This window comes from Fukomys damarensis, unplaced genomic scaffold (genome assembly GCF_012274545.1).
Source record: "Fukomys damarensis isolate Sample0158 unplaced genomic scaffold, DMR_v1.0_HiC HiC_scaffold_24, whole genome shotgun sequence".
Taxonomy (NCBI): Eukaryota; Metazoa; Chordata; class Mammalia; order Rodentia; family Bathyergidae; genus Fukomys; species Fukomys damarensis.
The window spans coordinates 63,174,431-63,195,504 of record NW_022900936.1 but is presented as its reverse complement, the minus strand read 5'-3'; the positions used below and the strand labels follow the sequence as shown (position 1 = coordinate 63,195,504).

The 21,074-nt window shown below is 43.6% G+C and overlaps 1 protein-coding gene across 5 annotated transcripts in view; it reads right to left on the bottom strand.

Annotated features, from left to right (window-relative positions):
* The window catches only part of Arhgap31 (Rho GTPase activating protein 31), a 130,928-nt gene extending 109,860 nt beyond the window's left edge, over window positions 1-21,068 (bottom strand). For all 5 annotated transcript variants that reach the window (XM_010630038.3, XM_010630040.3, XM_010630039.3 and 2 more), the window contains exon 1: window positions 20,882-21,068. In XM_010630038.3, coding sequence (XP_010628340.1) covers window positions 20,882-20,981 — 100 coding nt within the window. In that variant the 5' untranslated portion in view covers window positions 20,982-21,068. The remainder of the gene's footprint in view (window positions 1-20,881) is intronic.
* Between the last annotated feature and the right edge of the window lie 6 nt (window positions 21,069-21,074).

Sequence of the window (21,074 nt, the reverse complement as noted above, 5' to 3'; positions counted from 1 at the left end):
TTCTTTTCTTTTAAATAGGAGTCAAAATTGGGTTTGGGCTTTTTACAGACAGGGACCTCACTGAAAAGCAAACTGTAGATGATAAAAATCAGACGACACAGAAACACATCAATATATGCAGAAGAAAGAGAAAAGCACCCATCCAGAATGCTGCTGTTAAAGTTTGTGGTTCTATTTTTCCAGACTTCCCTATAGTTAAAATGAAATTATACTAAACAGGCGTGTGTGTGTGTGTGTGTGTGTGTGTGTGTGTGTGTGTGTATGAGGTACTGAGATTGAACCTAGGGCCTCACACATGCTAGGTTAATGCTCTACCAGTGAGCTATAGCCCTGGCTTTTTTTTCTTTTTCTTATCCCCGCACCCCTCGCTACTGCCTTCCTTTTTTCTTTAATGCCCAGACTGGCCTCAAAGTTGTAATCCTCCAGCCTCAGCCTCCTGAGGCTGTGGGATTATGGACCTGTGCCATTGCGCTTGGCTAGATATTTTAAAAAGTTTTATTTAATGTGTTCTTGGACATCTTTCTATGCCACATAAATACAGGTTATCCTTTTAACTAGCTTTATAAAAAAGGCTATTTTTCTTGAGCCTTGAGGGAGTCTTATAAATCTTCATTTTCTTCTGACAGTACCATCATCTGACCCTATTTCCTCCCTCTCAGGGGTCCCTAAGAGACCCCTGATGGCTGTAAGAAACCCACTGACCTGCTATTTCTGCCAACACCAACAGGCAGCAAACACCCCTGTCTGGCTGCCTCTTCTCAGGCAAATGACGACTCTCCCAGGCTTCAGTTTTTCTGTGTGTTAAATGAGAGGTTTGGAGAAAGATTTCTTAAAATCCTTTTAGCTCTAAAATGGCACATTTAAGCCAGCTGGGTGGCATATGCCTGTAATCCCAGCATTCTGGGAGGCTGAGGAAGGAAGATTGAAAACTGGAACCCAATCTGGACAACGGAGTGACTTAGCAAGATCCTAGTTCAAAATCAAGCATGAAAGAAGGACTGGGGATATAGGTCAGTGTGAAGGCTCTGGGTTCAGTCCCCAGTCATGCCAAAGCAAGTAAGTAAATAAATACAAAAATACAACGACACAACTGGGCCTGGTTTGCCTGGGCACAGGGTAAGGCCAGCACTGTGAGACAGGGGTGCCCTGGAAACCTGCTGAGTTCCTGGATGATCCTCTGCAGGGGCAGACTGCTGGAGAAGGCAGGACCAGGAAGGCATCTCAGGGAAAGCAGCCCTGCTGTGAGCAGTGGCTACAAGGAGGGGTGGACTTTGTAAAGAATCAGTCCACGCAGCCTTTGGGGCCTACTTAACCCTTCCTGAGCACGAATGTCTAAACTTCAGGACCACTGTGGTACTTGTTCTCTGTTTTAAAACCTCTCTTGTATATTTTATCTAATTTTCAATTTTCTTTTTTCAGATGAAGTAAACTGAGATTCAGAGAGTGCATGGAACTGACAAGTATCTGCAGAACAAAGATGCAACCAAAGCTCCTCATGTGGATTTTTCTTCCACGGCTACAGTTTCCACAGTTACATGTATACACAGAGACAGCATGGATGCAGACATGTGCAAAATATTCACACAAAAACATACTCCTCAGCTGTCTGTGGTGGTGCACGTCTGTGATACCAGCACTCTGGGAGGCTGAGACAGGAGGGTTGCATATTTCAACCCTTCCTGGATAAAATAGTGACTTAGTAAGATTTTTGCCTTAAAATAAGAAAAGGAGTGAGGATGTAGCTCAACATGGAGGCCCTGGGTTCAATCTCCAGCACCAGAAAACAGAACACGCTCCTCCACATCCGCCCATCTTCACAAAGGCCTGAGATGGTGTGAGCCTCCTCTGGGTCCAGTCACTCATTCAACACATGTATAACCACCGTGCTGGGCACTGGGGACAAAATGATGACGGAAGACACACAGTGCCTGACCTCAGCTGGTGTCAGAAGAGCAGTATGGGAGAAGAGCAGGGTAAAAGGAGCACAGAGAAAGGCACTTACCCTTCTCAGGGCCATGTGGGACAGCACCCTGAAGGATGACACATCAGGCTGACGTCCGAAGTGGCCCAGAGTGAGTGAGGCCCCGGGTGGAGTTATGAAGAGAGAAGGGGAGAGGGCTCAACTGGGTGTCCTTGAAGGGCCACGTACAAACTGGGAGAAAAGAGGGACATGACACTTCGGAGAGCCCAGGAGAATCTCAGGGCTGCCGAAACAGTGCTCAGGGGCGTGCTGGCGCCCACGGAAGTGCCTGGACACCTGGCAGTAAGGAGGTGTCAGTGAGCTGGGCAGCCTTGAAGGGCTTGTGAGGGACACTGGTGGTAACCTCCTTTTGTCACTATTTGTGTTTCCTGATTCTTCTGTTTTTGGTACCACGGATCGAACTTGGGACCTTGAGAGGCTGGCGGTGGAACCACTGAGCTAAATCCCTGGCCCTCCTGATTCTTCTTTAAGACACATTCTGGCTGCAGTTTCTGAACAGACACAGACTTGCAGGTTACTTTTTCAGTTTAGGCTGCCACCTGTTTCATCTGCTTTTGCTACTCTGCCTGGACCTCCGTGGTCAGTGCCAGGTTGGTTTGGGTGACCGCTGTGATCAAGATGCCAGGGACGTGCCAGCTTCTCACTGTTCCATGATCTCAGCCTCAGCCCTAACCCAAAACCAGCCTCCAGCTGAGGGAATATCAACTGTCCAGCCTACATCCCTCGCCAATACTAGAAAGCAACCTTACAACTACAGTAGGAAATATGTGGGCTAGCAAATTCTCCCCTCACCCAAGCAAATGGAAGCAGTATTAATATTCAGTAAGTTATAGATGGTAGAAATTACCAGTGAAAATCATGCATGGCTCATAGAACACATTCAGTAAGTGCTTAATTTACAATATTTAGGCAATAAGAAATTTAAAGGGAATTTGTAAAAAGGGAAAGATACTTCAAATGGTTAAGTATATAGCATGGTTATTTCATAAAAATCCTCGAATACGTTTCTTGGAAAGATATCCAAGAAAATTAGCCCTGTAGTCCTTGGTACCTGACTACTCTGAAACTCACTGAATTTGGTACTTGAATTTTGATGTAAAAATTTTGTCCCAGTATTTGCCATTTATTTGGTACAAGCTAGAACTTGTCAGTGTCAGTTGCCTCAAGACTTGCTAACCCTTTCCAGCCTAAACAATGTGTTTACTTCTTGTTGCTTTGGTTATTCTTTGTGCCTTCCTAAACGAATTAGCGGTGAATAAGTACTGAGGTCCAACTACACTTGCTTCAGAAGAGAGGAGTGTGGTGCTGGGGTCAGAGATGCTGCAACTTTTAGTCTTTTGTATTTTCAATCACAGCACTGTGATACCTGATTTTAAAAATAAAACATAAAAACTACACTGCCTGCCTCGTAAGCGCAAGGTCCCAAGTTCTATCCCTGATACCAAAAAACAAAACAAAACAAACAACAAAACACACAAACCAAAAAACAAAACAAAACAAAACAAAAACCCCTAACTTTTCAAAATCTATCTGGTCAGCAGAAATCTGTGAAGTTCAAAAGAATAAAAGTTATAATTTCAACAATGGATAATTATCCATTATTTACTTACTGTTACTTGAAGACAGGCTCTAACTGTTAACTTTATTTTGTGAGAAAAAAGAAAGCCGTCCTGTGTGCCTATTTTTATGCGTATGCACACAGGCGTGTCTCTGGGCTGGCCAATGCAGTGGCCAGAAGCCACTTACACATGTAAGTGAATTAACAGTCCATCCCCCAGTAGCACCAGCCACTTCGAGGGCTCGACTGCTGCACTGTACGGCACATGTGGAATACAATTCTATCAGGGCAGGAAGTTCCATGGACAGAAAGGCTTGAGGAGTCAGTCCAGGCTAAGTCCTGGCCAGTGCAACTGTGACCCTGCGGTATGGGACTTTGTACTTTTTGAATCTCTATTGTTTGAAAATTTTTTTACAATCACTTTTGTAATTTTACAAGGAAAAAAAAAAGTATGGCTTTTCCTCCTGTGGTCAGTGTTTATTCCTTATTAGAATGCACCCTGCATTTTTTTTTTCTAACTCAGCTGCTGACATTTCCACTCAGGAGCCAGGGGAGTGACAGTAGGGAGCTGTCAGGAGCTGTGTTGGTTTTTCATTATTACAGTGAAATAGCTGAGGCAGGCTAACTTTATAAAGAAAAAGCTCACAGTTTTGGAGTGCAAAATGGTATCAGCTCAGTTCTGCTGGAGGACCTTATGGTGTTGTGGCAGGAACTTGTACAGGAACAAGACATGGAATCAGATAGTGAGGCATAAAGCCAGAATGGCTGGGCCTTTGTTATCTCTCCTGAAAGCCCCCTCAATAGAACCAAGGACCTGCCAGGAGACCCCACCTTTTAAAGGCCCCACTACTCCAAACGCAGCCACCCTGGGGAGCAAGCTTCCAACACTTGAACATTTTAGGGGATAATTACACCTTACTCAAACTATAGAAGAAGCTCTTCTGGCATGAAAGTAATGGAAATGATCATGTCCAGCATGAGCGCAATCCTAGAAGAGCCCATCAGACCACAGTGACAGAACACCAGACTCAGTTCCTCTTGGACTGTTTCCTCAGTCACCTAGGTCAAAAATTGCGAGTGCCTGCCAACTGGAAAGGTAAAGGCTGAATTGTTTTTAGCTCTTGGAACTTTGGAATCTGGTAGGGAAGAGGCAGGCACTGGCCTGGGAGGCCTATTTCCTGAGGTCCCCGAAAAGACAGGAACCTGAGAAGATGGGCGAGGACACTCCTCCGAGATGGGGACGGCCATCCTGGGGGAACACGAGCACAAAAGGTCAAGCTCAAGAGCCACTTGGACTTGAATTAGCTGATCTGATATCTGCTTAATGAGAAGAATGAAAAATGAAGAGGAATCTGTACGAAAAAGAGATGGTGTGGAGTAGAAGCATGACCAGAAGCAGGTGGAAGGGAATATTACCAAGTTTTTCACCTCAAATAACCATCCTTCTGGTTATCATCCATAAGACAGAGTGAAATGAAATTTCTCAAGATTATAAATAAATAGAACAGACTTTCAAACTCTGGTTTTTAGTTGCTCTGGGAACCTCAACTTCCCTCCACCTGAAAGAAATTTATTCCTTGAGCAGGGTCCAGTTTTTTCTCAATAGAAATAACAGAAACAGGAGAGAGAGAGGGGGGGGGGCTTTTCCCCAGAAGATTTAGAATGGCCATTCAGAAAGCTGTAATGTTCTCATAAACACAGTCCTGGCAGCAGGCGTCCTTCTGAGAATGCTGATCCTGCCATATTGTTTTATGCTTTACACCTCTACCTATGCCATTTCCTCTGTATGAAAAATCTTCTCTTCAGGCAGAGACCACTCACTTTCCATTCATCAGATCCAACTCCTCTGAATCAAAACTGATTCACCTACTTCCCATTTTGGTTTGTGTGACAACTGTTAGAGGGTGTGTCCACATTTTGCGTTAGATTGTGATACCCCAACAGGGACAGAAATGCCTGTTCAATCCTGCGACCCAGTGCTTGGTGCACAGTCCATGTTTGGTAAATGCTGGTGGCATTTGATGGACACCTCACCCTGCACTTCCCTAATCACCACCCTACTCCCTTTAATGATATTGAGCTAACCATGTTCTGTTGGAGAAAAAATTGTGGTAAGTTGAGTAATGTCCTCCCTTCCCCAATGTGGTCTACATTCTTATTCCTGGAATCTGTGACTGCTGCCTAATATGGCAAAGGGGATGTTGCAGATGTGATCAAGATAAAAATCTTGAAAGGGGAAGATGATTTTGGATTATCTAAATGGCACTGTTGTAATCACAGAGTCTTTATAAGAAAGAGCAGCAAATCAGAGACCAGAGAGGAGAAGACATGAGGCGGGTGTGGGGTGGATGGAAATCAACATGATGTCACTGGGCCGCAGGGGTGCAGTGGCGGTGCTAAGTCAAAGCTTAGGGACTGCCTCTAGAAGCTGGAAATAGCAAGGAAATAGATGCTTCCTCAGCACCTCCATAAAGTAATCGCCTTTCTAGACACTTAAGTACACAGATGAACAGAGAACGGCTCCAGTCTTTATAAAGCTCATTTTCTTTCCATTCAAGGGGGAAACAATTAAGAAAACTATGACAGTTGTTAGAGGCTGGAGGTAATGAAGGAAACACTGGGAATGGGAATGAATGACTAAGAGGGGGATGCACTGCATTGTAACGTATAAGACTATTGGGGAGCTGGGGAGTTGGAGACAGAAGGAATGTAGTCTAGCATCTCAGTTCTGTGCCCTTTCACTATCATTTTCTGCCTTTCTGTTGAATTTCGGAACCCCACCAGAGCACTCACATTATCTACCCTTTAAAACTATCTTTTCTTGATTAAAAAGGCCATTTATTTGGTTAATTTCAATTTAGTATTGGGAAGAAGGAAGCTGAGTAGACTAATTCCTACTGAGATGAAGACAACTGATAGTGCCTTTCATCTTCCCAGGCCTGTGAGACTTTCCATGGCATTATGGCATAACTCAAAGGGATCTGTTTGTCTAACTGGTGCTTCTCTAAGCCATACCAAGGCAAGAACTCTGGAGTCTAGAGAATCATTTGGTTAAGAATGTTATCTGGAATCTGGATCTCCTTTCGTGCACACCATGGATGTCCCCAGAATGTCCTTGTGTCATCTCTGGCTATGCTCCAGGAAGTCCTTTCAGGTCAAGTCCTCAGATAGTTTGTTGTTTTGACCACTAAGGACTGAGCTGGGGCCTTCAGTTGCCAACTGTCAGTGATTCTTCTCTGGCTGCCTTTCAGGGGAAGGCCTCCTCTACTTGACTAGAGGGTAAGTTAGCAAGGGATCTTGTAGTGAGATGGAATAACAGAGGTCTCAGTTGGAACCTTGACTTGGCCAAGTTTCAGTTATGTGGCCTTGGGCACATCACTTCTCTGGGGTTCTTTTTTCTCATCTGAAATATAGACGCATTAATGATACCTGCTTCCCACCACAAGACTCTAAAACATACTTCTGTGCTACGGTAACCAAAACAGCATGTTTGGTACTAAAACAGTCACATAGGCCAATGGGAGAGAATAGAGATCCAAGAAATAAATCCATACATTTACAGCCAATTTATTTTCAGCAAAGGCAACCAGACATACATTGAAGAAAGGACAGTCTCATCAACAAATGGAGCTAGGAAAACTGGATATCCAAATGCAGAATGAAACTAGATCCATATCTTTTGATACGCAGTGTGACGAGTCTATGGCATGTGTGTTATTTGTTTGTCTTTTAAGACAAAAGATGTTAATGTATGAGTTGTTTTTTTCTAAACTAAAACCTCAGTATTCAAATTTAATTGCAATGTTGGCACTTTGTGATAAATAAGTTGGTTTTGGGCTGCAGATTGGGCACTTGTCTCTAAAAGGTTGGCTATCACTGATAGATCAATCAGCCTAAAATGGATCAAAGACTTAAATATAAGATCCCAAATTAAACTGAAAGAAGTAGAGGAAAACACAGGGAAAATGCTTTAGTATGTTGGTCTGGGCAAAGATTTCTTGCATAGGACCCAAAAGCACAGACAATGAAAATGAAAATAGACAAATGGGATTGCATCAAACTAAAAACCTGCTAGGTAAAGGAAGTGATCAGCACAGTGAAGGAACAACCCAATGGGAGAAATATATGGATGGGAGAAAATATATGCAAACCATTCTTCTGACAGATGATTAATACTAGAATATCTAAGGAACACGAAAAACTCAATAGCAGAACAATGTGATTAAAACATGGACAAATGATATATGACTAGATATTTCTCAAAAGAGGATAGACAAATAGCCAAAAATATGCTCAACATCACTAATGATCAAGGAAATGCAAAACAAAAGCACAATGGGGTATTATCTCACCCTAAACAGAAACAACAAATGTTGGTGAGGATTCAGAGAAAAGGAAACTTTCATAGAGTGGGAGTGTAACTTGGTACAGCCATTATGGAAACACACATTAAGGAGGCTCCTCAGAGAACCAGAAAGAGAATTGCTGTATTATCCAGCAATTCCACGACTGCCTTATATATTCAAAGGAAAGGAACTCAGTATGTCAAATAGATGTCTTCAGTCCAATGTTTATTGACGCACAATTCACAGCAGCCAGGATACAGTAGCAACCTAAAGTGTTGGCGACAGATATTTGGAATGTGATATAGATACACACTGGAATACTATTCAGCTATAAAAAGATACTATTTGCAACCATGTGAGTGAGCCTGGAGGACATTTTGTTAAGTGAAATATGTCAGGCCCAGAATGAAAAATACTATATTTTCTAATATCTAGAAGCTTAAAAAGTTGATCTCATAGTAGTAGAGAATGAGAGGCCAAGAAAGGTAGAGTTTGGAGGTAGGATGGTTAAAGGGCACAGGGAACAGCTGGTTAGGAGGAATAACTTCTAATGTTCAGTAGCATAGTAGAGTAACAATAGTTGACAAAAATTAATTACACATTTCAAAAGAGCGAGTGCAGAGGATTGTGAATATTTGCCACACACACACACACACACACACACACACACACACACACACACGATAAACGTTTGAGGTGATGGATACATCAGTTGCCCTCAGGAGGCGTGTGCTCAACAAACAGGAGCACACACCTGCTGAACACCGGTACTGACAGGCAGCAGCACTTTACAGCTTGCAGTCTACACATTTACTAGAATGACAGGTTCTCCATACACCCACACCTCACACGGCTTTTTATTTGTCCATTTTGTCTCCAGAAGTTCAAAATGAAATTTAAGAAGTATTTCTATTAGAGGACAAAACAATTAAAATCACATAATCATCAAATCCAGGGACCGGAAAAGATCTCAAAGGTTACCAGGTACTTACTGTACAGACAGTCTGCCCAGGGCTTCCCCTACCTAGAAGAGGGTGAAGAATCTAATGCCCTCCAAAGATACTCCTGACCTACTCCTACGTGCCTGTAAATATGTCACCTTCTATGTAAAGGGGCTTCACAGATGTGAGTGGGTGAAGGACAGCAAGATGGGGACAGTACACCAGAGGGTCACCTAGTTTAATCACACAGGTCCTCAAAAGCGGAGAAGTTTTCCCAGGTGTTGTAAGAGGGAGTGGCTTTGGAAGAATGGTCTTCCAATGCAACCCTGCTGCTTTGAAGATAGGAGATAAACCATGGAATGCAGTGGCTTCTAGAAGTTGAAAAGGGTAAGGAATGGATTCTTTCCTAGATTTTTCTTGAAGGAACACAATCCTTCTGGTACCTCAATTTTAGTGAGACTTGTATTGGATTTCTAATTTACAGAAATGTAATACAGTTGACTCATCTTGTTTTAAACCACTAAGTTTGTGGTCATTTATTGTGGTTGCAACAGGAAGCTAACAAAAAAGGCAACAAGCTTGAAAGCCCAGCGAGACCAACACGGTAATGTCCATACTTAAAGTAACTTCTTGCTGTCATGGCTTATATCTAGATGTCCCCCCAAAGCTTCATGCAGTCATTCATAGGTGGGGCTTTTCAGAGATGGCTAGATCTAAAGTGTGTGAATGCAGATTAAAGGTTGATGCTGGGATTAAGGGTGTGTGGTATTGGACTAGTCCATTAAATGGTTTATCATAGTTCTAGGTGTGAATAACATCCAGAAAGCTTGTAGCCTAGATAGGATAAAAAAGAAAGGGAGGCTCGCTGTTGCAGTTTCTGCTGCTTGCTGCTTCCAGCCCGCTCTGCCATGGACAATTTCCTCTCTGCCATGCCCCTGTGACATTTTGCCCTGCCTTGGAGCCAGATGACTATGGACTGAAACTCTACAAACGGTGAGCTGAAATAAATAAATGAACCTTTCCTCCTTTAACTTTGGGTGTTGAGTATCCAACAAGAAAAGTAGCTAAGACATTTGCCTACTAATAGCAATCATTCTCAGCAACATCACTTGTCATCGATAGCACTGTGCAATCTGTCTGTCACTGTTCTGATCACCTTCCTAAGTGTATTTTTGGGTATGAGCGTTCACCTTAGAGTGGATCATGTAGCATAAACAGAACCCTTCATATGAGATTTCCTTGCCCATCAACGGTACAGAAGGGATTCCTTCATCTATCTGCTCTGCTTCTGTTCACACACCTTGAGACTGAGTGTGGACTGCAGTCAATTCACACTTAAACTCACTCTCAAGCCAGATGGACTTCAGCTGGTCCACTTTCAAGATGTGACTGTGGAGGAAATGGACAGGCAGGTTTACATGCAATGTCTTAGACCCGAGCCTCACACTGTTTTATCCATGATGCTAACAGGCTTATTTTTCAGATTTTTCCATTCTCCTGAAACAGACGGAAAGCAGTAGGGTGGATGGCTGTCACTATAGTTATAACCTTTTAGCATAACCCTTTTGGGGGAAGGTTAGATTCTTTTTCCTGATCACTAAAGAAGTATAAAACATAGAAAGTATGCCACAGCCCCACTCCAGATTATATATATATTCCTTAAAACTAGTCTTTGATGCATCCAACCAAGGGAAATAAAATAATGCGTGACTATAAAAGCACTTAAAAAGAATAAAAAGAAAAAGCTCCTGGGTCCATGGCAGGGCCTTGGAACATTCATGCTCAGCTCTCTCAACTCCCACATGTGCAGCCTAACTCAGGAACCACATTCCGAGTAAATAAAGCAGAAACAGGACAAGAGTTGCACCAGGGAGATGACAAGCGTAGTTAACACCTGTGGAAAGTCTATTAAAACCCAGGTGGGGCACTGGTTCCTTTAATCCTCATAATGACCTTATGTAATGAGTATTATTAGTATCACAGTCTTCACCTAGCTGAGGAAATGGAGGCACAGAGAGGTTTGGTGCTTATCCAGAGTCACAAGCCTAGCATGCAGCAGAGCTGGGATTTGAACCAAGGTCATCTCCCAGCAAAAAGTCATGCGTCTAACCATCCTGCTATACTATGACTAAGAGCAGAGATGAGCTGACTTCACTGCACTGCCTGCATTAAGACAGGAAAGCAAATTAACTGATTTCACTATTTTCCCTCAAGAATAAGGATGGGAACAAAGGAGCTCTATGAAAAATTAAGTAATTTAAGACACTCTATTCCCATGATAATTTTTAAGGACTTTTTTTTAAAAGTAAAAATTCATGTTCACTTAACATTTTGGACAATATAGAAAGTACAATAAGGAAAATAAGTCACATGGTTTCACTTAGCTGCTTCTTTCTATGAGCTCAGTCGGAGTTTCTATGAGCTAAATCCAAGTGAGATCAGCAGCCTGAGGCTATCAGAATGGCCTTGAGCATATTTTAAATATGTGACTTTTCACCCAGATCTATAGAGAAGGATCTTCAAGGGCCAGAATTCAGAACCTTGACCAGGAACAGCACTTTATAGCTTGCAGTTCTCTAAAGTGTACAGCTCTGTTCAAGGAGTCCAGAATGACATCTAACAATGTTTCTAAGAACATAATCAATTTGACTAATATTTGTTTAACTTTAAAATTTAAATTTAGGCCGGATGTGGTAGCTCACGCCTGTAATTCCAGCACTCGGAAGGCTGAGGCAGGAGGATCGCTGTGAGTTGAGACCAGCCTGGGCTACATAGTCTAAAGTGTACAGCTCTGTTCAAGGAGTCCAGAATGACATCTAACAATGTTTCTAAGAACATAATCAATTTGACTAATATTTGTTTAACTTTAAAATTTAAATTTAGGCCGGATGTGGTAGCTCACGCCTGTAATTCCAGCACTCGGAAGGCTGAGGCAGGAGGATCGCTGTGAGTTGAGACCAGCCTGGGCTACATAGTGAGTTCCAGGTCAGGCTCAACTACATAGTGAGACCCTGTCTCAAAAAACAAACAAACAAACAAACAAACAAAAAATTTAAGTTTAATTTTAAAAGTCAGAACTATAGCTCAGTGAGTTGGCACATGCCTGTAATGCCAGCACTCTGGGAGGCTGAGGCAGAAGGATTACTAATTTGAGTCCAGAGTGGGAAACTCAGTAACTCCCTGAAACTTTGTCTCATAAATAAGAAATACAGGGCTTGGCATGTACCTCAGTGGGAAGGTCCTGGGTTCAACTCCCAATACTGAAAAAAAAAAGACTAAAAGGGAAGTAAGAAGTACAATTTTAGTAATTCTAATTCCCACTAAAATTTGAGGATCATTATTTAAAACTTATAAAAGAGGGGTTCAGAATTCTTGGACCCATAGTTCAAACTCAAGTTGTTCCCAGAAAACTCCTTCCCATTTTGAAACCAAATTGTCTTTGGGAGCAGTACAGGGAAGGGGCTCTAGAAACCATGCCTCATTTGGACATCAAGCCCCAATCAGGATCTCTTGCAGGTTATTGGATGGTCTATTTCCTGACTTTCCACTGCAGGGTGGATGCCCCACACACTTAGGTCAGTCAAGCTTTCTCAAAGCTTCATGGGGCTCTATGCAGGGTTTGGATCCTCAGCTCCAGGCCCGATCCTGAGACTTTCTCTTTGGTTTGCTTTTCCAGAAAGCAAAATGGCTCCTCTCTTCACACCCGACCTGCATTCTAGCTATCAGCCAAACAACGTGGGATTTTCCAAATGTGGATGCAAAGAAGCATGTGCATTTTGAAGGCCACAACGAAGCTTGTATAGTGAAAACTTATTAAAAAGAAAGCCAACAATTGACTTCAAAAGCGTGAGTCTCTTAACAGGACAGCAAGACAAAAGCCAGAAAGAGGAACAAAAAATGCATTGTAGAGGAGGGACCAGCAGGGAGGTGCAGATTTATATGGAAGGGTTGACATCATTGTTTCCCAATAATATTCAGCAAGCAGGAAACAGCTGGGAAAAAAGTAGTGGAAGGGCTACTTATGGTAACAGGGCTTGCTCTCTGTTTCGAAAGCTGCCATTTGGAACCTAAAATGTTTTACTTTGAAAAACTGGGGATGAGAACTCTATTGCCAGAAGTTTTATTGAAATCTAACTAAATCCTCTGAACTTATCACCCTGGCAACACATGGCAAAATGGAACTCTGCGTATCAGATCTTGTCTTACTGCCAACAGCGCCGTGGTTATTTGGGTCCGAGTAGAAAAAGCCATGGAAAGGGAACTGACTGTTGGACAGCCATGCTTTTGAGTCCTGCTTTTCCCCCACTTTTTGGCTTGGTGACATCAGGCAAATTATTTACTTAATCTCTCTGAGTTGGTTCTCAAAAAATGGGGAAAGAACAGACCTTTCTACACAATGTTGCAGGAAGAGGATGAGGCTGGATATTCATGCTATATGGCTTAGAATTAATTAAGAAACAAAATTAGAGTGGTCATTTAGCATTTTTTTAAAGTTTTTTTAAATCTCTCATTTTTTTTTTTTTTTTTGTGCTCAGGCAGGATGCAGGCACAACCAGCCAAACCAGTGGACACTCCTGCAACTATCAGCTGCTCTGTCTCTGGAGGGTAGGCTCCCTCCGCTGCTGGGGAAGACAAGGCTCCTGTCACCCAAGCCAGCATCCCATGCCACCCCAACCTTGCCACTGTGAGTCATCCTCAGCCACCTTCCGGTCTGAATGTCTTTCCCCCAGGTGCAAGAGGCGATGACATTCCAAGAACCAGGTAAAATCGTGTGGTTTCTTGCCTCTAGAAGCCAATCCCCTCCTTCCCACACTTCTGTCATTCCTCATAGTCAGATGATGTTGGCTTTATTGTTTTGTTTTGTTTTATTCCCCCACTACAAACATTCCACTCCAATGCTGCTTTTTCTCTCAGCTGCCTCCCACACCAGCATTCCCTGCCTGCGCATCCTCTGCAGCCCCACTTCACTCTGTCCCTCTTTGCGTCATCGTTGTCCCATCTTATGAACTCTCCAGGCCCAGAGCAACTTGAGAGCATTTTGGTTAAGCCTGAGAGGGTCTAGCTCCTTAGGGTTCCATTAAATACTTGTTGCACTGGGTTCAAAGCCCCATACAAGATAGTATCTTATTAAAAAGATAAAAATGCAGGAAAAGAAATATATACAATCATACACATTGTTTCAGCAGCCTTTCACAAAAGCTCTAGATTTATTTGTAGCTCACCAGAATTATAGTTTATATGCCAGTTTATTTTCTAGTCTCTGTAACAGTGAGAGTTGGTATATCATATACATATATATATATATATATGTGTGTGTGTGTGTATATATGTATGTATATATATATATGTGCATATATATGTTTGTATGTATTTTTTTTTCAACCCTCTCCCTCTGACGGGTGGTGAGAGGGTGCCCCACTGAAGACATTCTGGGCCAGCATCAGGCCATGGCTGTGGTACCAGGGCCTGGTATATATCAGACAAACTTAAACTAGTACAAAGACTGAGAGTCAGTCCCAGAAACTCAGTTGGTTCTGGACTCCTGCCAAGAGTGCAACTCAGACCAAGGAGTAACTGGTGAGGCACAAGACAAAGGCAAAGTTTCTGGGGGGTTCTGTGCAAAGCCTTAATGGTCTACGAACATTAGACCATTAAAGCAATCTTGGATTCTTCATAGTCCAGCGCATTGGCAAGGTCCCCGTGCTGAGCTTCCTAGAAGGGCTCTAACCCTGGCTTCCCGAAGGAGGAAGCAAGGTCAACCCATCAACTGCTGTGTCTGCCACAGGCTCACCCTAACAGAGGCAAAGTGAGCTGTCAAAGCTGTGTGAGCTGCCAGTGCCACCTGCCTGGAGTGGAGCTTGCCAGCTATTTGCCCACATAGGGCCAGTTCAAGAAGAGAACTGTGGGTAGAATAGAGACCCAGCTGGGTATCCCTCACCCTTGTGCTATGCTCTTGCCCAGAGGGAATGCAGCGGGTAAGGGGAAACCTGGGCGGACTTGAATGCTGGGGGGTTCAGACAGAAGTGTGTGAAAAGCACCTTGCAGAGGACAAAGTGCTAAGCAAATGTCGATTATAATTATGAACAATGCTGGGCTGGGCTTGGTAAGAACAAAACAAAAGGAGAAAAACTTCTTACAGTCTTCTTGGGGGAGAAAAAAAATGGTAAATAAATGCCAAACTATTTTGTAAGATGTGATTCCTGCCTAAGAGTGTGGCTTTAAGAATCAGATCTGGATTTTTTTTTTTTATAGATATGGATTTAAATCCTGTCTTTTTCATCTTTATAATCTTAGGAAATCACTTAACCTCTTGGACCTCAGTTTTCTCCTCTGTGAAATGGAGATTAAAATGTCCAAATTTTAAACATGCTGAGAATATAACTCTGTACCTGTAAAGTGATTGGCATATAATAATAAAAAACACAGTAACTTCTACTGCCAATAAATACAACAAGGTCTAATTTGAGACTCAGCTGTCATTTCTGGGTCCCTTTTCTTCCTCCAGTAGAGCTCCCCCTCTTTTTCCTCCCTCCAACCATCCAGCAGCCTGACGTTCTCATCTTTCTTTCTTTTAATTCCTCTCAGAATTAAAAAACTTAGTACCAATATTTATTCTCCTCTGAATTGCAGCTAGCCTGTTTCCCCCTAGAGGTGCTTTGTTTTAAGTCTTAGCTAAAATTGTATCCTAGGGGAAGGTCAGAGGACGGGGCTGATATCCAGACATCTGAAGTCCCAGCAGGCTGTGGCCCCCCACTCCACCAGGCTTTGTGGCCAGCCCTTCGGCAGAGGAACAGCAAGACCAATTCAACTCGAGCCTGGCATTCAGATGGGGCACAGGAAGAAACAACTTAGAGAACTGGGTGGGATACGCACCCATAAACATTAAGAAAATTAATTAGAAGGGTGGGACAAGTCAAAAAATGCTGCATCTGGTTTAAATACACAGAGAACAAAAGAAGGAAGAAAACAACAACAACTAACTTTATACTCCTGGGCCTTATGTAGAAGATAGATGGGTCTTATGTAGAAGAAGGTTGTGTCTGGAGACTCAACTTGGGAGAGGGTGTGCACAGGGTAAACTGCTACTGTCCTGGCCCCTTGGCCCCACCCCAGCACAGTCCCCAAGAGGTTCTGAAGAAATGAGCAAATAATGTGGTTGGATGGGAACTAATCCATCAACCAGAGGGACGGGAAGCAGGACTGCCTGACACATGGAATGGAGAGGTGGTTCACACAAGGATTTCCCAGAGTCACTTTGAGGGTGAGGTTAAGGTTAGGGTTAGGGGTTAGGGATTAGGGTTATGTTTAGTGTTAGTGTTAGGTATTAGGGGTTAAGGTTGTGGTTAAGGTTAGGGATCACTCAGTCCTGGTGGCTGTGCGAGGGTGGGGCTGGGGCGGCAGGACAGTCATAGCTTACCCTATGCACACCCTCTGCTAACTCATTTATTTTTGCATCAATCTTATTATTCCCGGTTCACCAGTGCCAGGCGGAGGCCTAGATCAGGTAATTAACTTAACTTGCTCCAGGGTCTCAGCTGGAAATAAGCAAAGCAGAGATTCTATCTCAGGCAGTAGTTCTGCAGGTCACAGGGAGCCCCAGCAAAGATACTTGACTTGGGAAGAGTGGGGAAGGGTTCCAGAACTATCTGAAACTGAGAGCAAAGGATGAAGAATTAGTCAGGGAGATGTGATAACAGTGTACCAGGCAAGAAGCTGGGAAGGAACGAGTCAGAGAAAAATTGCTGCCCTGTTCCCCATTCAGTGTTAAGACTTATCTCCAATGGAGAAATATTTACCTTCTTTGCTTTGTTTACATGAATGTCTAGCCTGTTTCATCAGAGATCAAAGCCTCTGCATTTTCTCCTTCAGCTTTTTCATAAGTTGTGACAACTTCAAAGATAACTAACTGAGCAGCTGGTTTCTGAAGGTTTGCTCACATTTTTTAGTCTAAGTTTCTAAAAGCTGGAGCCCATCTTTCTTTCTTCCCCACTGTACTTAGCACAGTAGCTTATTAAATATTTGTTAAATACATGAATAAGGGAAGGCACCATTTAGCCTCAGAAATGAAGTACAGCTATATCCAAAAGTCCTACTAGTTTATTCTGGTGCTTTGAAATGCTAGGACTTATTCTCATCAAGCTTAGTATTTTATTTGTTTATTTGTTATGAATCTTCTATCATCCTTCAATTCAAATATACATATGCTATGTATGCGACGTACATGTACGTACAAATGTGTGAATGTTATATACATATTAATGTACATTTTTTTCTGCATGGTAAAAATGAGGAAAAATCTTCAGAAATAAAGTTTCACAGTTGCAGTCAAACACTCAGAGAGGGTGCATACAGAGTGGCCCCAGCTGTTTATCCAAGGTGGCCAGAGACTCTACCTCCACATCAAAGCTACCTCAGGGAGTTGGTGATTTAATTGGTCTGAGAGAAGGTCTGGGCATCATCATTTTTTATAAAGCTCCTTAGGGTGCTGTGTCACCATCATGGAGAACTGTGAGGTCGGAGCAATGTGACTTTTTCCCAGGGAGCGGGTAAAATGAGCAGAGATGGCTCCAAAGGGTGACAGTGGGGCCAGCGTGGAGGAAGGCGATTTTCCACATAACCTCCTCACTTGTCCCTGGCACTGGGCCTCAGCATCTCTGAGCTCTGCTGGGAGACCCAGAACATGTGGCTCATCCCAGGGAGGTAGTAAATGACCATGGACACACTCTGACCTCACAGGCTGCACCCCTCCCTCCCTCCTGACCGCGGGCAACGACATAATGTGGTTTTTATTACACAGCTGCAAGGAAGGGCCTTCATACCGAGCGGTCGAATAGAAGAAAAAGGAAAACTACCCCCCGCCCCGCCACTTTGGCATTAGCAGTGAGGAAGGAGTGACCTTCTCTGTCTGTCCCAGACAAGAAGAGAAAGTTTGCTGGTTCCCTGGGGGGAACTAGGGGTTAGGGGCAGCAATACTATGGAGGAGGGAAGTGAAAGAGACCGGTGGGTTGTGTCAGGAGCCACCTTAGTCACCCTGGGTGTTCTCACCAGGCTGGAGAAAAGTGGTCAAGGTGGGGAAATTGGGCTGAGGACGTAGCTCCGTTGCAGAATCCTGGCTGGCATGCATGAGGTCGTGGGTTTGAGCACTAGTACTGAAAAAACAAGGAGGAGGAAAAAGAGCAGGAAGATGAGGAGAAGAAGGAAGAGGGAAAAAGGAAAAAAGTGTCCCTTCACATGAGATCTCTGTGTGTCTAGGGATGATCAGAGCAGAGTCTGAAACTGGAATCTTTGTGTGCTGGCCAATATTGCACACAAGTATGTGCGTGTGCATGTTTCTAAAGTTAAGTGTTCTATTTTTCATCAGTTTCCCAAAGATTAAGGATGAAAACCGGATCTGAGCAATATCCACGCTCAACTGAACACCTTCTTGTCAGATTTGTCCAAATACAGGTAGCAGGGCTGGGCCTCAGCAGACTACAGAAGCAGCTGACACTCATTCTCTGTGCTCAGCTTGTCTGCCCAGAGTTCCCACTCAAGCTTTCCCACCCTTAGATGGCCTGAACACAGCAAATTGTCACCAGTCCTGTCCCCCACTCTGGTTTGGGCTTTCTTCCTCTGTGCAAGCACAGGCGCTCTCTCTTTGTTTCTCTACATCTCCGATCTTCCCTTCTGCCCTTGGGCTCCCAAACTTTCAGCCATTTTTTCCGTTTCTACCAGGATGCAACACCCTGCCCTTGACCTGCAAGGTTCAGTGACTGTGATGTCAGACTTGAGAGACCCTCACCAACCTTCTGAATATTGGTTCCCACCCTGATATGTCATCACAATATTCTAAACTGGGAACAGAGTCCAGCACTTGTCTATCACATGTTTCATAAGGTCCATGGGAGGCCACATTATTTTAGAGAAAACCAATAGTACTAACTTATCACTACTGCACTATAATAAGAGAAAACTAGTTAACTTGTTTTAGTTGTGTGTGAGGGGGGAAGCCTAATTGCTCCCATTTATACAAGCTGCTTATCATGCATGTTTAATTCCACCTAACTTCCACTGTAACGTATGTGTGGGTCATTACGTGGGTCAGTTGCCTTTCATCCAAAGCTGAACTCTACTCAGGTATGTTCAGCTGATTCTGTGGCAAGGCAATCTGCTTTCAATTTAGGGGGAAAAATCATTCAGAGAATGTGGCTTAGACATGGAGGCAAAGGAGGGGATAGGGGCCTAACAGGCTCGGGCCCTCTGCAACTTTCACAATGAGGGTCAATTTACTTCTCTGGGCTTTCTTTTCTCCTTTCCATGGTGGAAAGCCCTGAGGATTGGCTTTCCATTTTTTTCCTTAAGCTGTAGTTCCCTTCCTTCTTTTCCTAAATTAAACATGTAGATGCCCAGTGTACAAAGCAGGTAAAAGAACAGCTGCCTCAGGGTGCTTCTGAAGTTTCATCACAGGACCTTAAAGCTCAGGTTCATCCTATGATGTATGACTTTGTAAGAATGTGGCAGGGCTAGCAAGCACCCCTATGCAGCTCTCACAGCCTTAGAGGGAAGATCCTGAATAATACCCGCATTTGGAAGGTAGCTTGCTAGGAGCATTCCCAGTGTGCCTGGAGATTAACCTGAAGGCCCTTGCAAAACCAGGTGGAGGGAAACATTTCATCCTAAATGTCTGACCATAGTGGTTAAGCTGTATACTTGCAGTTTCTTCATATTAAAAACAAAACACTCAATCCAAGGGATTTATTTTCAAATTAACCTCTCTGGATTGTGAGAATACAATAAATTGACTCAGTTATGCCTCAATTTCAAAAGAGGCAGTTTTGGAAGCTGTGGTTCCCCAAGCTCTAAAACACTAAGCCATTTGTCCTAATGACACAGCAGACTCTGAACTCTCGAATACCACAGGAATATCACACCACTGCAAATTACTAGGGGTGCTGAGTCTTCAAAAAAAAGGGAAGTGAAACAAAAGCACCGCACTGTTTTCGAGATGTGTACTGGATATGTGCACATGGAATAGTTTTTGGATTATCTTCCTGGAGGCAGAATTATTCTGCACAGTTACACAGCAATAAGTTTTCCCTTTGTTGTATCTATCCATGTATAAACACACAACCCATAGAGTGGGCTCTTTTCTCTCTCATTGAGGCTTCAAAAGACAAGGCCTTTTTGTATAAGTAAGTGCAGGGCCAGTCAACCTTACAAAAGAAGTTATTTAATGCTCAATTTTCCCAACTTTCCTAAGATTAAAAACTTCTAATCTCAAATGCCATCATTGTATTCTAGATTGTTTTCTTTTTCCATCCCCCTCCCCCGGGCAAATATTTAAATTGTTTCTACTCTCCTGGGTCCCCCCCACCCCCCCATTTTTTCAATCTGACCTTGAAAACTGAGGCGCTCTCCTTTTCTCTTACAAACTCTCAACCATTTTCAAGTCAAGGCCCTTTGACCTGTCTAGTACACGACTTTTGCTCGCCACACCAAATGCTAAGCTTGAAAGCCAAGAGGAGGTATTCTGGAGGAAGGGATGGGAAGGGGGTACTTGTATTTGGCATCAGTTCAGAAATTTGGAAAATGTTTGCACAACCATTCTTTCAGGCAGGATTCCCCCACCAGCACCGCGTTCTAGCACATTAATAAAAAAAAAAAAAAAAAAAAAAAGATGAAATCATAGAGTCCAGGAGAAACAGCTAAGGCTGTCATAACTGTACACCCGGGAAGCCCGCTGACCACCGTCCCCCATCCACCTCTCATCCCTCCCTTCATACATCCAAAGTGTAGGCTCCTCACTTCTTCTCCAACACCGAGACGGCCAGTTAAATTTGCAAAAGCACCGCCCATTAAACGGCTCAGGGAGAGACACCCGAACAAGCAAAGCAGCCCCTGCACGTCAGGGTGGGCAGCTCTGTGCACCTAAGAATCGAGTACGTTCTTTAAGTGGGAGGAAAAGTACAACGAGCGCACAAGCCTGGAATACATTAACTTGCGAACTGAATCCAATACACCCCAAGAGAATCCACCGCTCTCTCCAACAAAAGGGGATCGGGAGGAGGCACTTTACCATCCTGTCCTGAGCTCTCCAGATACTCGGTCAGGTCACAGCCAAACGCGCTGGCGGCTCCCTTGCGTTTCACCTTCTGCTTGGCACCCTTGTTCTTCATGAGTTAGTCCGCAGAGGCTGCCTCGGTGCCCCTCCCTCTGCTCGGCTCCGCGCGGACGGCGGGCTCGGGTTCGATCACGGGCTGCGGCGCGGC